At 31.4% G+C, this 13,902-nt stretch overlaps 2 protein-coding genes and 2 long non-coding RNA genes across 4 annotated transcripts; 2 read left to right on the top strand and 2 right to left on the bottom strand.

Annotated features, from left to right (window-relative positions):
- Positions 1-297: 297 nt before the first annotated feature.
- On the bottom strand, positions 298-10,022 carry LOC149904819 (transmembrane protein 115). Its single transcript, XM_090107297.1, has 4 exons — positions 9,483-10,022; positions 8,997-9,192; positions 2,033-2,209; positions 298-1,785 (listed from the first exon to the last, which is right to left on the bottom strand). Exons 1-4 carry the CDS (start codon positions 10,018-10,020, stop codon positions 1,566-1,568), a joined length of 1,131 nt encoding a protein of 376 aa, XP_089963423.1. The 5' UTR covers positions 10,021-10,022; the 3' UTR covers positions 298-1,565.
- On the bottom strand, positions 4,055-4,653 carry LOC149904821 (uncharacterized). Its single transcript, XR_016457286.1, has 2 exons — positions 4,490-4,653; positions 4,055-4,148 (listed from the first exon to the last, which is right to left on the bottom strand). It is a non-coding gene; the product is annotated as an uncharacterized LOC149904821 (long non-coding RNA).
- LOC149904820 (uncharacterized) lies at positions 5,060-6,236 on the top strand. Its single transcript, XR_016457269.1, has 3 exons — positions 5,060-5,314; positions 5,464-5,637; positions 5,975-6,236. It is a non-coding gene; the product is annotated as an uncharacterized LOC149904820 (long non-coding RNA).
- A 1,755-nt stretch (positions 10,023-11,777) lies between the features above and the next one.
- Positions 11,778-13,846, top strand: Naxe (NAD(P)HX epimerase). Its single transcript, XM_090107142.1, has 4 exons — positions 11,778-11,957; positions 12,061-12,272; positions 12,432-12,755; positions 13,502-13,846. The coding sequence occupies exons 1-4, from the start codon at positions 11,922-11,924 to the stop codon at positions 13,728-13,730; spliced, it is 801 nt and encodes a 266-aa protein (XP_089963268.1). The 5' UTR covers positions 11,778-11,921; the 3' UTR covers positions 13,731-13,846.
- Positions 13,847-13,902: the final 56 nt, after the last annotated feature.

Here is a 13,902-nt window from a genome sequence, read left to right as displayed (position 1 = left end):
ACAAACATTCTATGTATTTAATTGTGATTTCATGAAAATATTTGTAACAAGCTTCATTCCTAATCTATACAAATATTATAAAGAGGAAAGGTTTGATTTTTTGTTTGTTTGTTTGTTTGTATGAATTGAATAGGCTCCGAAACTACTTGGCAGATTTGAAAAATTCTTTCACTGTTGGAAAGCTACATCATTTCTGAGTGACATAGGCTAGGTATTATCCCGGAAATCCCACGGGAAAGGGAACTATGCGGGTTTTTTTTTTAAAACGCGGGCGAAGCCGCAGGCGGAAAGCTAGTCTCATATAAAAAATTAACTTAAGACAAAATCCTTATCATGTTGTTAATTTTTATCTGCAACTAGCGGTCCTCCCCGGCTTCGCTGGTGGTACATATTGACGTTTTCTCTACCATAACCATCCTCGTACTTCAAGGAATATAATAAAAAAAAAAATATCGAAATCGGTTCACGCGTGATGCCGTGACCAAGGAAAACGGGTTTCATTTTTATATAAATAGATTAAAGATTAATAAAAATTATCTTTACAGATTCCTCTTTTACAGACATTCGCAAATGTAAATATAATGTAGCTGAACCTAACAATAAATTATTATGTATCATGTAATAAATACACAAAGATCAGATATCAACACATGTTACACTGTATTATTTTACTATTCAACTTCAATTTAATAAACAATGTTAATAATTAATACAATTTCTACTTGTTCAAATCATTTTTCATTCGCTTATTTATATCTTGAACTAGCATTCGAGACCCATCCTTGTACTTCAAGGAATATTATAAAAAAAAACAACGAAATCGGTTCTGCCGTTATTGAGTTTTGCACTTACCGATTGTGATTCATTATTATTATATAAAAGATTAAATGCATTATTGACGTAGCAATGAGTTCCAAAACATTTCCTTTCTCCCCACATTTATATTAGGGCTCACTTAACCTATCAGTCAAATTCCTGTATGATTTCACAACACTCACATTCCTACACTGAAACTGTGATAAATGTAAACTTATTCAATAAATATAAGGAATCTGACGAAGTAACTAACCAATGACTATGATCACAGTAATTATTTTGCGTCATTCATCATTTATATATGTGCAGAGATTAACAATGGAAATTACTATACGGACCCCTATAAAATCGTAAATAAATTGTAAATAATTATTTATAATAAGGGCCGATTTTTCAATGCTTGGATAAAACTTATCCGTCCAATAAAGTATTACACGATAATATTAAAATATCACGTAAACTGTCAAATACGGGCAATTAGAATACGTTTTTAAAATGGTTGTTTTATACATTATTCGACGAATAAGTTTTAACCAAGGATTGAAAAATCAGCCCTAAAAGAAATATAATCTATTTTACTAAGCGACAACTCTAAAGAAATACTCAAGTGTGAATTCATTAAGTCTATCCCACTATTAAAATTTGTTAATCGTTTTACAGAGGTCATAATTACAGTTGAAAATAACTGAAGGACACAGTTAACCAAGCAGTTAACCAATCTATTCAATATTCTAATTAATTGACGTCGATCATGAAGTTTTGGTGGTTGGTGGTGGCTCGTTTATATCAACGAGCGTGGCTTCTGCAGGAGGCGGGCTGGTCTCCGGTTCATTTGGGAATTGCGGAATGACGTGTGAACTTTGCATCTTCCTCACTGCGTCCATATTGACTTTAGTAGATAAGTTCTTTTGCCTTGTTTGTTCAGATGTCTTGGATAATCTCTCACTAAGCGCCTTGAGTGCTATTTGCCTAAAATTTCAATTTTCATTTGTATTTTTTTGTTGCTGATTTTTTATTTTTAGTTTTATAGCATTAAAATGCTTTATTAAACGTTATATTATTCTCTAGATATCATTATTGTATAGATACTGCAATAAATGATCTGTGTCAATTAAGCTTGAAAAAACGTAACAGCTATATAATTTTAATATTGTATGGAAAAATATGTTGGTACATAAAATTAAGAGTCAACATTAAATAAGGGTAGTAAGTTTACCGTCGCCTCTCCATATCCTGCGGCTCGACCCCCGGCATGGATATAGTGACGCCCCGCGGGCTGAGCGCGAGGTGCACGCGCCGGGGGCTCGGCGAGCACACGCCGATGCGGACGCAGCACCTGTGCACCGGCCCGATCACACCCCGCACGACTGGCTGCAGGACTGTTGGGAAGAAACTGGAACGAGATAGTTTTAAAGTGAAACTTTTATTACATCGTCTCAAACTTTTTGGTTTACGAATTTATGATCAATAAAACAGAAACTACTTTTGGTTGCCTAGTAATTGGTCTACAACCTCAATTGATACAAGCTATTAACATCACTACATAGTATAAAACAAAGTCGCTTCATAAAGCGTGATATTGGTACATATAATATTCAATTCACACTCAATTCAGCTCAGGGGGGTAACCGGCACCTTTAGAATAACAGTCTTATTATGGGTACGTTTTGTTGCGTTCACAAAATAATCTTACTTTTTTGGCACCGGGACCTTCTAAAACATATGTAAACCAATTGCAACAAGACTGTTTCGAGCGGTTTCGAGACGTCAATCGAAAAATTGGAACCGGCACGCTCTCTTTGACATTTAGCATTCTTGTTATAATGTCAATAATGACAGTTTTAAGCAATTTTAGTGAAGTTGTAAATATGGAACTTTTATAACATTATTTTGAATATTATTAAAAGAATACACATCAAATTTAAGTGAAACGTATGTAGTTGGAAATCTATTTAATAAATGAAGCTTTTAAAGAAGATAATACATTTATTATATTAAAAATGCAAAATTAACATAACTACATCGGGTTGTTCCAAGAAAAGGCTTCAAACCTTTTGATTTAAGAAGAATCGTGTAAATAATTTATTATTGCGAAGTGCGCAATCATCACGAGTCTCTATGAGATATGGGGGCATCATATGAACAATCTTAAAATACAATAATTATAACCTACAGATTTATCTGTGTAAGATAAAAGTAATGTAAGTACCATACCCAATGCAAATCTTAAGAGTATATTTAAAAATACGTTTGTTTATGTACACATTCTCCACTTGTTATTTCTCTATATAATAAAATGCAACCCTACTTATTCTCTAAACATAAATTTTATCTAATACCTACTTAATGTAAATCTATAAAAGATTGTTTATTATTTCTTCTTGATTCAATATATTTTATCATGTTATATTATTTATATAATAAAACACTTAAAAGTAAATCTACACTCAAATGCACTACCCATATTATACTTATGTTAGGGATCTCATTTAATTTTGAGAAATAATACCATTATTTATTTCCAGATTCTACAATCAATTCCGAGCACTAGGGATAAGATTACCCAGCGTAACCACATGGAAGCATTGATAGTATTCAAGAAGCTATAAAGTGGCAGCGCAACATATGAATATATTTTTTTCAATAGGAAGCAATATCATGCTTTAAATGTATTAGTGCAATTAAAAACATATTTTATAAATCCAAAATCTTTATTTAGTCCTTTTTATTTATTCATTGACAAAACATTTGCTCCTTTACTTCTCTTGATAACATATATATATATAATCTAAAATAATGTAATAAAACATGGAATTATTTGAAAATAGATTCAATTCTATTTTGATTAAATATTAATTAAAAACAATTAGGTATATTACTCAAATCCAAATTTGTAAGTAAATAGCATATTAAAAAGACCCTTGATTAAAAAAATAAAGTCTTATTAATTATAATACCAGCCTTTAAAACTTAAAATGCAATAAACAAAAACTTTATATTTACATCACAATGAATAATTCCTGCACTAACAGTTTAATGGTATTTATATTTTTATTTTAAATTTAAATCAATTATTGTATTTGCATAATATAGAGTAGATAAATAATTCAAAAACTTGCAGTACTTATGTATACTTTTAATTTCATTAAACTTAAAATGAAAACAATGTAGGTACTATATTAAGGTACAATTAAATTTTTACATTTTCTTTGAATATTTTAAGTGTAGACATGGTGGCGCCTCCCCCAACTTGAAGTTCTCACTACCACATGATCATCTCCCAAGCCGGTACTTCCTTGTTCAATGTTTGGGCAAGCCGGCAATCAACACAACTGTGAAAGATAAATTGGATTTAAACTGATTCTTTGTTGCTTTAAAATTTAATAAGTACATTTAATATGTTTACTTTTATTATTAAAGGGCTTGTCATGGTGTATGTAATTTAAGATGTTTTTTTAAACAATGTCGGTATAGTTTGTTAAATAATAAATACTTTATTTGTTAATCATTTTTCAAGTATTTTAACATTTTAGTTGTTTATCTTGCAATTCTTAATATCGTATTAAAAAAAAAGTTAAATGTGTAGGTGTGTAATTCCTTACAAAACTGTTAATATAAGTAGCTTCTAACCAAACATAGATAGGTTTGCTTATAAATTAATATAAATATTTACTTTTGACCAGCTGCTCTAGTTTTTGTGAACTCCCAAATCATTTGCACTTAAACTTTCAGCAGAGAATTCTATCAACTTCGTCTCATCATAACTTTTACCTCGTTGGGAGTTATTCATGTATCTATCTTTGTCTTTGTAATTTCGGGGTCAGGGAGCTTCGCGCACTCTGCACAATGTTCTGCTGTAAGTTAAATAAAAATTACTGCAATTAAGTAACAATAATCAAAACAGACAAAATCATGCAAAAACCAAAACTTTATTCGTAAAAATATATCTCTGTAGTCTGTTATCATAAATCGTCCTTACTCGTACTTTATCTTACCTTGCTATTTCAATATTGCTTTTAGGCACTTTCTCATTTATCCAGAGATGAGATTCACATATTTAAGTTTAATTACCTAGATATTAATATGAATTATGAGGACAGTGACATGACATTTTGATTTTTGACGTTTAATGTTCGATACAAATCATTACGACTTGGCCTAAAAGCCTCGTAGCCAAGCCATTAATCTTAAAAAAATAGACAAAACTTCGGAATTCATTCGCTCATTGGGAGCTCATTGGACATTGTAGGCAATCGTATAGTAATCATGTTGAAAAGGCTCCCGGTACCAAAATAAAGTAAGATTATTTTGTGAACTCAACAAAACAAGGTTGTTATTATAAAAATGGCGGTGATTGAAAATTAAACGTCAAAAATCCAAATGTCATAATCACTGTCCTCGTATTATTATCTAAAATTTGGATAAATCAAATTGAAAAATTGCGAAAGATAAGTAATATGCATTAAAGAATGCATGAAAGAGCAATTGAAATAGCAAGGTAAGATAATATACGAGTAATAAATATATCTAAAACATTGGACGATTTATGATAACACAGATATATTTTTACGAATAAAGTATTGGTTTTTGCATGATTTCGTCTGTTTTGATTATTGTTAATTGAAGTAATTTTTATTTAACTTGCAGCAGAACATTGTGCAGAGTACGCGAAGCTCCTTGACCCTGAAGTTACAAAGACAAAGGTACATAAATAACTCCCAACGAGTTAAAAGTTATGCTGAGACGAAGTTGATAGAATTCTCTGAAAGTATAAGTGCAAATGATTTGGGAGTTCACAAAAACTAGAGCAGCTGGTCAAAAGTAAATATTTATATTAATTTATAAGCAAACCTATATATGATTGGTTAGAAGCTACTTATATTAAAAGTTTTCTAAGGCATTGTACCTACACATTTAAGTTTTTTTTTAATACAATATTAAGAATTGCAAGATAAACAACTAAAACGTTGAAATACTTTAAAAATTATTAACAAATAAGGTATTTAACAAACCATACCGACATTGTTTAAAAAACTTCTTTTTAGACGTTTACATACACCATGACAAGCCCTTTAATAATAAAAGTAAACATATTAAATGTACTTATTAAATTTTAAAGCAACAAAGAATCAGTTTAAGTCCAATTTATCTTTCACAGTTGTGTTGATTGCCGGCTTGCCCAAACATTGAACAAGGAAGTACCGGCTTGGGAGATGATCATGTGGTAGTGAGAACTTCAAGTTGGGGGAGGCGCCACCATGTCTACACTTAAAATATTCATATTTGTATCATACATCTGAAAATGTAAAAATTTAATTGTACCTTAATATAGTACCTACATTGTTTTCATTTTAAGTTTAATAAAAATGAAATTAAAAGTATACATAAGTACTGCAAGTTTTAAAATTATTTATCTACTCTTTATTGTGCAAATACAATAATTGATTTAAATTTAAAATAAAAAATATAAAAATCCATTAATCTATTAGTGTAGGAATTATTCATTGTGATGTAAATATAAAGTTTTTGTTTATTGCATTTTAAGTTTTAAAGGCTGGTACTATAAATAAAACTTAATTTTTTTTAATCAAGGGTGTTTTTAATATGCTATTTACTTACAAATTTGGATTTGAGTTATATATATCTACCTAATTGTTTTTAATAAATATTTAAGCTAAATAGAATTGAATCTAATTTCGAATACTTCCATGTTTTATCACTTTTTTTTATATAAATGATATCAAGAGAAGTAAAGGAGCAAATGATTTGTCAATAAATAAATAAAAAGGACTAAATAAAGATTTTGGATTTATAAATGTTTTTTATTGCACTTAAACATTAACCTTTTAACCGCCCGACTTCAGAACAGTTGGCGTGTCCCTAGCGCCCGGCACAGTGAATCGAAAATTAAATACCTAAAAGAAAGAGGGATGTGCAATACTTAACTTTGTGATGTCGATATTTCGTTTTAATAACGACATTTGCATTTGCGAGCGTGGTTAACTAACAACTACATCTCACTAAGCTAAGTTTGCACCTCGCGTCGTTTACGTCACACTGAGGCTTAGGTAGGTACGGGCTGTAAAAAAGGATTCGCTATGACTTTAAAAAAGTAAACAAATGTTTGTTAGATTTTACTTTGCATTTGTTGTTTTTAACATTATATTATACGGGTACATGCCGCATTCCAGCGAGGTGTTAACTTAGCTTGGTGGAGATATAGGTACCTACCTACTTGAATACTACTTAGGTACCTTACGAAATTATTCGACATTTTTCGCAAGTCAGTAAAACAAAAAGTGTTTAAAAATTTGAACGATTTATTAATTATTATTTATTACTTAAACTATTCACAATAAAATCAGTCCAGAGAATTTATCGACATACGAACGTAAAACTTCATGCACAAGCACAACACTGATGGAAAATTCCAGAAGTCGGCACTCGTTTATGACGTAAGAAGCGGTCGTCTTTATCCGACCGTAGCGCAGGGCGTACTAACAAAGTAAGTTTCGGAACATGTAGGCTAGGGATGGGAACCATCAATTGAATCGATGACATTTCATATGTAAATTTACTTAATTTTAAAGGAATTAAATGAAATACTCACAAATATTTGTAAACAAATGTTTTATTAACAATTGCTGTATTTGTTTTAAAGTTAATTAGTCAGTATAACGAGAAATATTTTGATTTATGTTTATTTTTGTATCGCATATGTCCCGTCCCTCATGTCGGATTTTGTCGTCATGGGCGTTGTACATTAATACAATTTTCTAAAAATAATGTTAGTAATTCATCTAACTTTGGACATTATTTTTAGGACTCCTAATTAAGAGGCTAAAGTGTATTAAACTGTAAATGATTACTTAGTTAACTATTTGCCTAATATAAACATATTTTTGATAGAATACAGCGTAATTAAATAAAAAAGCTGATTAAACGAGCAGTGATATTTTGGTCGTAAATATACGACTCTGGCGAAATGGGCCCGAAAATATTTGTCGGATTAATCCGACGTAGGCGGTTAAAAGGTTAAAAGTATGATATTGCTTCCTATTGAAAAAAATATATTCATGTTGCGCTGGCACTATGGCTTCTTGAATACTATCAATGCTTCCATGTGGTTACTCTGGGTAATCTTATTCCTAGTGCTCGGAATTGATTGTAGAATCTGGAAATAAATAATGGTTTTATTTCTCAAAATTAAATGAGATCCTTAACAACAGATTACATAAGTATAATATGGGTAGTGTATTTGAGTGTAGATTTACTTTTATAGTCTTATATTCTATATAGGTAAATAATAACATGATAAAATATATTGAATCATGAAGAAATAATAAACAATCTTTTATAGATTTACATTAAGTATTAGATAAAATTTATGTTTAGGGAATAAGTAGAGTTGCATTTTATTATACAGAGAAATAACAAGTGGAGAATGTGTACTTATACAGACGTATTTTTAAATAGATTTGCATTGGGTATGGTACTTACATTATATGGTACTTACACAGATAAATCTGTAGGTTATATTGTATTTTCAAATTGTTCATATGATGCCCCCATATCTCATAGGGACTCGTGATGATTACGCACTTGTTTACTATTTAGGTACACGATTCTTCTTAAATCAAAAGGTTTGAAGCCTTTTCTTCGAACAAGCCGATGTAAAGTTCTATTATTATCTGATAACTGTCAAATTGTCAAATAGATCGCAGTTCGCACCGGTCCCAATAATTGAGTGAACTATTACGAGTGACGTCATCAAAATTGCTAGAAAAACAAAATCAGTTTAACGCTGCAACAAGCTTGCGTTAAGGGTGTCACGGTACGAAAAGACATAGTAATGTTATAATAAGCTTGCTATAAGAGATGCCGGTTACCCCCCAGTAGTGGCTGACATCTGCTAACAGTATTTGGAAAACAATATTCATACAGAATAAAACTCATCAATAACAGTTCTAAGAATCCATTTTACTTCAGTATGTTTCTACGGCCGGTTTCTTGCAAAACATTGCTTCTTATTTCCAATCATTTAAGCCTTCAAGATTAGCCTTAATTTTGCGACTGCATAATGTAATACTTTACATATATACAAATAATAATTGAATATACAATTATATTCATAGAGACTAGAATACACAATTCATTTCATACACACATAGAATACTCACTTATCAAAACTAAAATTATCAGCCATATCACCCCTTGATCCATTGCTGTGCCTCTGCCAGAACCTCAAGTATATCCACGAGAGTAGAGTCCCACTTCCCCACATGCACGGGTAAGTGCCCTCCAATTCTCCCACTGCCCAGAAGATTATTGCCAATATCAGAATCAGCAACGGCAAAGATCTGTTCGTTAGTTTACCTGGAAATATGAACAATTACATTGAATACATAGTCAATGTATTTTGTATTGCTCATATGGGAACATTTGTTCACTAGTAAGTATACAGTGGAACAAGGATATGAATATTGAATCAAATGAAAGTTAATTAAAATGCTACATGCACTTCATTGGACTTTACATTGATTCTTCACATAAAACTAAACAAAGTAAAATACCTTTATAATTTTAATCTTAGAGAAGATCTTAATATATAAACAGAGCCTTTAATGTAATTACTAAACAAAAAGTATGCAACACAAAAATCTTACCAAGTGGTGTTTTTATCAACAAATGGTCTGGCAGTATTTGCTTTACAGCAACACACACTGCAGCCAGATAACCCGCAAGACCGTGAACGTGTATATCGAAGAGATACGAGGAGTCCTGGGTCCACGAAAATATAATCAAATAGTAAAACGTCGTCAAGAACGCAACTCCGATATTCGTCAGCATAAAGAACTTCATCATCTCTATTTGACCCCATAGTGGTTCTATCAATTTTCCACAAAGACCAACTGTTATAACGTCTATAATCACCTCCCACAAGTGTATTTCAAGAAACCAAAACGTGAAAGTGGACCACAATTGAAAAGATGGTGGTAATAAGTAGCCTGGAGTAACACTAAGTACGTTGACAACATCTTCGGAAAACGATAATATATAGCCTATGACTACAACAACACAAATAAATTTGACTGATGGCGATGTGTTTCCTAATAATGCTGAAAATTGCTGTCGTAAATACGGTATATTACGACTAAACACTCGAAGCGCAGCCATTTTTACTACAAATGTCAGTGATGTCATAATCTACAGTGTCAAAACATACAGATTATACTGCGAATGCAGCCTATAATATATTATTTGGATTTTGTTAAAACAGACATAGGAAAAGAATATTATAATTATTTATATAAAATAAAATTGTAAGCTACGAATTTGCTTTTATTAATAATCACAATCACGGTCTCGGTTCTAAAAATATTTGCTCGGTTGCAAAAATAATTGACAATTCAATCAATCAGTCAATCATCAATGTCATCGGTGCTCAGAACAAAGAAGAGCATCGGTGCCATTTATATTATTTACTAGCTGTCCCGGCGAACTTTGTACCGCCCTGTCAATGAATGTTGTGTTACCTTTTAGCTGAACTAATTTAGGCTTTGATGAACGTAATACAATGATACAAAATAAATATTTATATGGATTGATATGTAATAGTATTTTATTTTATTACTTCAAACACGTCTCAGAGAAAAATGACTGAATTGTAATAATTTGTGCAGCATGGATTAACTCTTTTCATTCTTTAACTGTTATCGACCACGCCATCGTTTCGTTTCACTTTAGTTGTGATAATAATTTTACCATTATCATTGGGCGATCGACGCTGATACAGTGGGTAACCATCGTTGCCTGTGATGGTGACTGCCACCAATTTTCGTGGATACCTTTTGGTACACTCACTGTCAACCATGCATGGTGATTGGTGGTTGATGGTGTCACACGGTCCATGAATCATATTCGTGATAACAACGTTATGTCGGTCTAGATCGGTTTCAGGATTAGCAATCCCCGCACACTCATATATTTTATCTGCCCGAATCCTTTCGACTAACCAAATTAAAATGTGTGCATGCTGCAAGCCAGATTGTTGTCATTCGATTGAATACATCCATCATTGAATAATCCCAAAGATGTGTTCCATTAATGTAACTCATCAGTGATCGGATTTTTTGCTTGAAAACACGTGTGGTGATGTCGTGCCGATCACTTGATATTTGTCCGGGAAGCAGCAGTTGAATAATTTCCATCCATTTCGGATTACATAAAAATGTAATGAATAAATCTGGCGACCATAATGACGAACATATTATTATGTCATTGCATCTTGCGCATATTCACTTGGGCTACCTGTGTATGTCGCCGGTAAAATAATCAATAGACCAACATTTTCTGCACCTTCTTCTGTGCTAATTGCATCGCATAAATGGATGTAATCTTCAAGACGCAATTTAGCTTGTTTATAGCAATTTGATAGCAATATTGTTGACGCAGTCGACGAAATCGCAACAAATGATTGTCAGAATTTTTACATTTTTATAGAATTTTTTAATAATTAATCGAACTAAACTTCTTGGTTAGTTTCCCCACCAAAAATACCTTATTAATTTCTGAAAACACGCTTAAACACAAACATTTGAGGAATTTTTATGTATCTGCTTTTATTGCACTTTTTAATAATTGATTTTAAAATAAATACAAACAATATTTATTCACCCTTTTTAATTTTTTATTATTTTACACATAATACATTTTTGAACGCATGAATGTCAAACATTATTTTCCGTATTTGACAGGATTGACAACTAATGATTGACATGTACGAAAATCAAAATTTTGGGAAAATATTTATTCGTCTAGTTTTTGTTGTTTTTATGATTTATTCTTCTTTTCTGGACGGAGACAAATCCAACGAATCTAAAACCATGAAAATTGGTTCAGCAGAACTCGAGTTATAAGTGTTGGAACATACAGACTTTCTTTTATATATATAGATAATATCAGCTGTCGATATTGGTCGATTCTTGTTGTTATTTTTTAATGAAAATATAATACTGAGAGGTTTTGTTAATAAATAGTTTATTATTTTTATAAATAAAAGCCGGTTAGATATTTAAGATAAAAGTATCGGTCAATAGGAGTAAATGTTATTCAATCGGTTTATACGAACTGCTTTTTTGGTATGTTTATATTCATATTAATAATGGGTATCGTAACTACTCTCACCAGCAAACATAATCTTTGTTTGGACTTACCTTATAGCTATATATCTTTATGTTTTAGTTAAGAGTAGCAAATACTTGGAGTTTTAGCGAAATGTCTTGCGCTGGAAATCAATGCAATGTCAAACGAGATATAACATATCTAAGCCAAGAAAATGCAGCAGCTTTAGACCAGGACCTATTTAATGAATACAAATTTAGTGTAGATCAGTTAATGGAATTGGCAGGATTAAGTGTGGCTACTGCAGTTGCTAAAGTATTCCCTACAACATCGTAAGTTAACCCAACAAAAAAATAATACAACGATTAAGAATTCAAAATTCTATTTAATTTTTGTAGCTTTAACTACATAATAACAAATGTAAAAATACAATACAACTGTTTTCTAAATGTTCTAATTATTATTAATCATGAGTATTTTTACTATTTCAGTCATAATTCAGCGTTAATAATATGTGGCCCAGGCAACAATGGAGGAGATGGGTTAGTAGCTGCACGACATATGACTTTATTTGGCTATTCAGTATCAGTTTACTACCCTAAACGCACACCAAAACCACTGTATGAGAACCTTCTATGGCAATGTGAGAAATTCGGAGTTAATATTGTAGATTCATTGCCTCCTCCAAATGAACTAAAGAACCAATATAAAGTTCTTGTTGATGCTCTATTTGGATTTAGTTTCAAACCACCTGTGCGGGAAGCATTGAAGCCAGCATTGGATGCATTAACTGATTCTGGGTTACCAGTTTGTAGGTAAGACCAGATACAGGATATTATAATATTATAATTAATTATCTGCTGTTAATTGTTTTATTTTAGTTATTATTGTTTCGATTATTAGAATTATGTTTTGTTTATAAGAGTGTAAGCAATATTAAATCCCACAATTTTCTGTCCCTAGTTCTGGTTTCTAGTTCATGTCTACTAGGAAAGAATACAATATTAACATTTAAAATGTTAAGTTTTTACTAGGGATGTAACGATACATGATTTTGCCGATACGATACCGATACCGATATTTGTAGTAATGTATCGGCGATACCGATACCGATACCGATATCGATGGCTTGGTAGAAAAATAAATAGTGAATTATGCATAAAAAGTTACCAGCATTTAACAGAGACTCAACTGTTAATCGTATTCTATTAAATAAAAATACCAAATCAAAAAACAACAAAACCATTTATTTTAGTATTATTATTTTACAAAGTCAGTTAAACTTTAAGTAATACACATACAATCAGTACCTAATAAAAGTTTACTATTGGTAGAGTTTTTTCAGAAAACAAAGTGCGCACGCGTGGGCGCCCTCCCGCATCGTTCATTGGGTGCGGTTTTTTGAATTGTTTGATATCGGTATTGGTTGTTTTATTATCGGCGATACCGATATATCGGCTTGCCGATTAATCGGCCGATATATCGGTATCGGTATCGTTACATCCCTAGTTTTTACATATACTTTATTAATAAAACATTAATTTTGCTATTTTTATTTCAGTGTAGACATTCCAAGTGGTTGGGATGTAGAAAAAGGCCCAGACTCAAACCATGCATTAAAACCTGCTTTGCTGATTTCTCTGTCAGCTCCTAAACTATGTGCAAAAAAGGAATTTATTCAAGATGCAAAACATTATCTTGGGGGACGATTTCTTCCACCTGGTATCTTGCAGAAATACAATTTGACTCTACCACCATACCCTAGTCAAGATCAGATTGTAGAATTGTAAAAAAAAAATGTTAATTAATAAATTGCTGGTATATTGTTTGAAATTGGGATAAGTGCAATGTAACTATTGGTGATGATTTAGTACTAAGATTGAATAAATTTTCATATTGTTATGTACTTATATGCATTTTTATTAACATTTCATTCCTTATCCCAGAATTGAAGTCTCATAA

Source organism: Colias eurytheme, chromosome 11, assembly GCF_061535395.1.
Source record: "Colias eurytheme isolate Ceu_HAF_F1 chromosome 11, ilColEury1 Martin Lab GWU primary, whole genome shotgun sequence".
In the NCBI taxonomy this organism is placed as follows: domain Eukaryota; kingdom Metazoa; phylum Arthropoda; class Insecta; order Lepidoptera; family Pieridae; genus Colias; species Colias eurytheme.
Note: the sequence above shows the minus strand (reverse complement) of the source record. Positions and strands in the feature narration are given on the sequence as shown.

Excerpts from the sequence above, each read along its gene's own strand:
- LOC149904819 (XM_090107297.1), bottom strand. The coding sequence starts at position 10,020 with ATGACATCACTGACATTTGTAGTAAAAATGGCTGCGCTTCGAGTGTTT. Across the intron at positions 2,210-8,996 it reads GATAATTTTAGTTTTGATAA|TTTCTTCCCAACAGTCCTGC; the intron begins GTGAGTATTCTA and ends ATCTCGTTCCAG. Across the intron at positions 1,786-2,032 it reads CAGGATATGGAGAGGCGACG|GCAAATAGCACTCAAGGCGC; the intron begins GTAAACTTACTA and ends TTGAAATTTTAG.
- Naxe (XM_090107142.1), top strand. The coding sequence starts at position 11,922 with ATGTTATTCAATCGGTTTATACGAACTGCTTTTTTG. Across the intron at positions 12,273-12,431 it reads AAAGTATTCCCTACAACATC|TCATAATTCAGCGTTAATAA; the intron begins GTAAGTTAACCC and ends TTACTATTTCAG. Across the intron at positions 12,756-13,501 it reads TCTGGGTTACCAGTTTGTAG|TGTAGACATTCCAAGTGGTT; the intron begins GTAAGACCAGAT and ends TTTTTATTTCAG.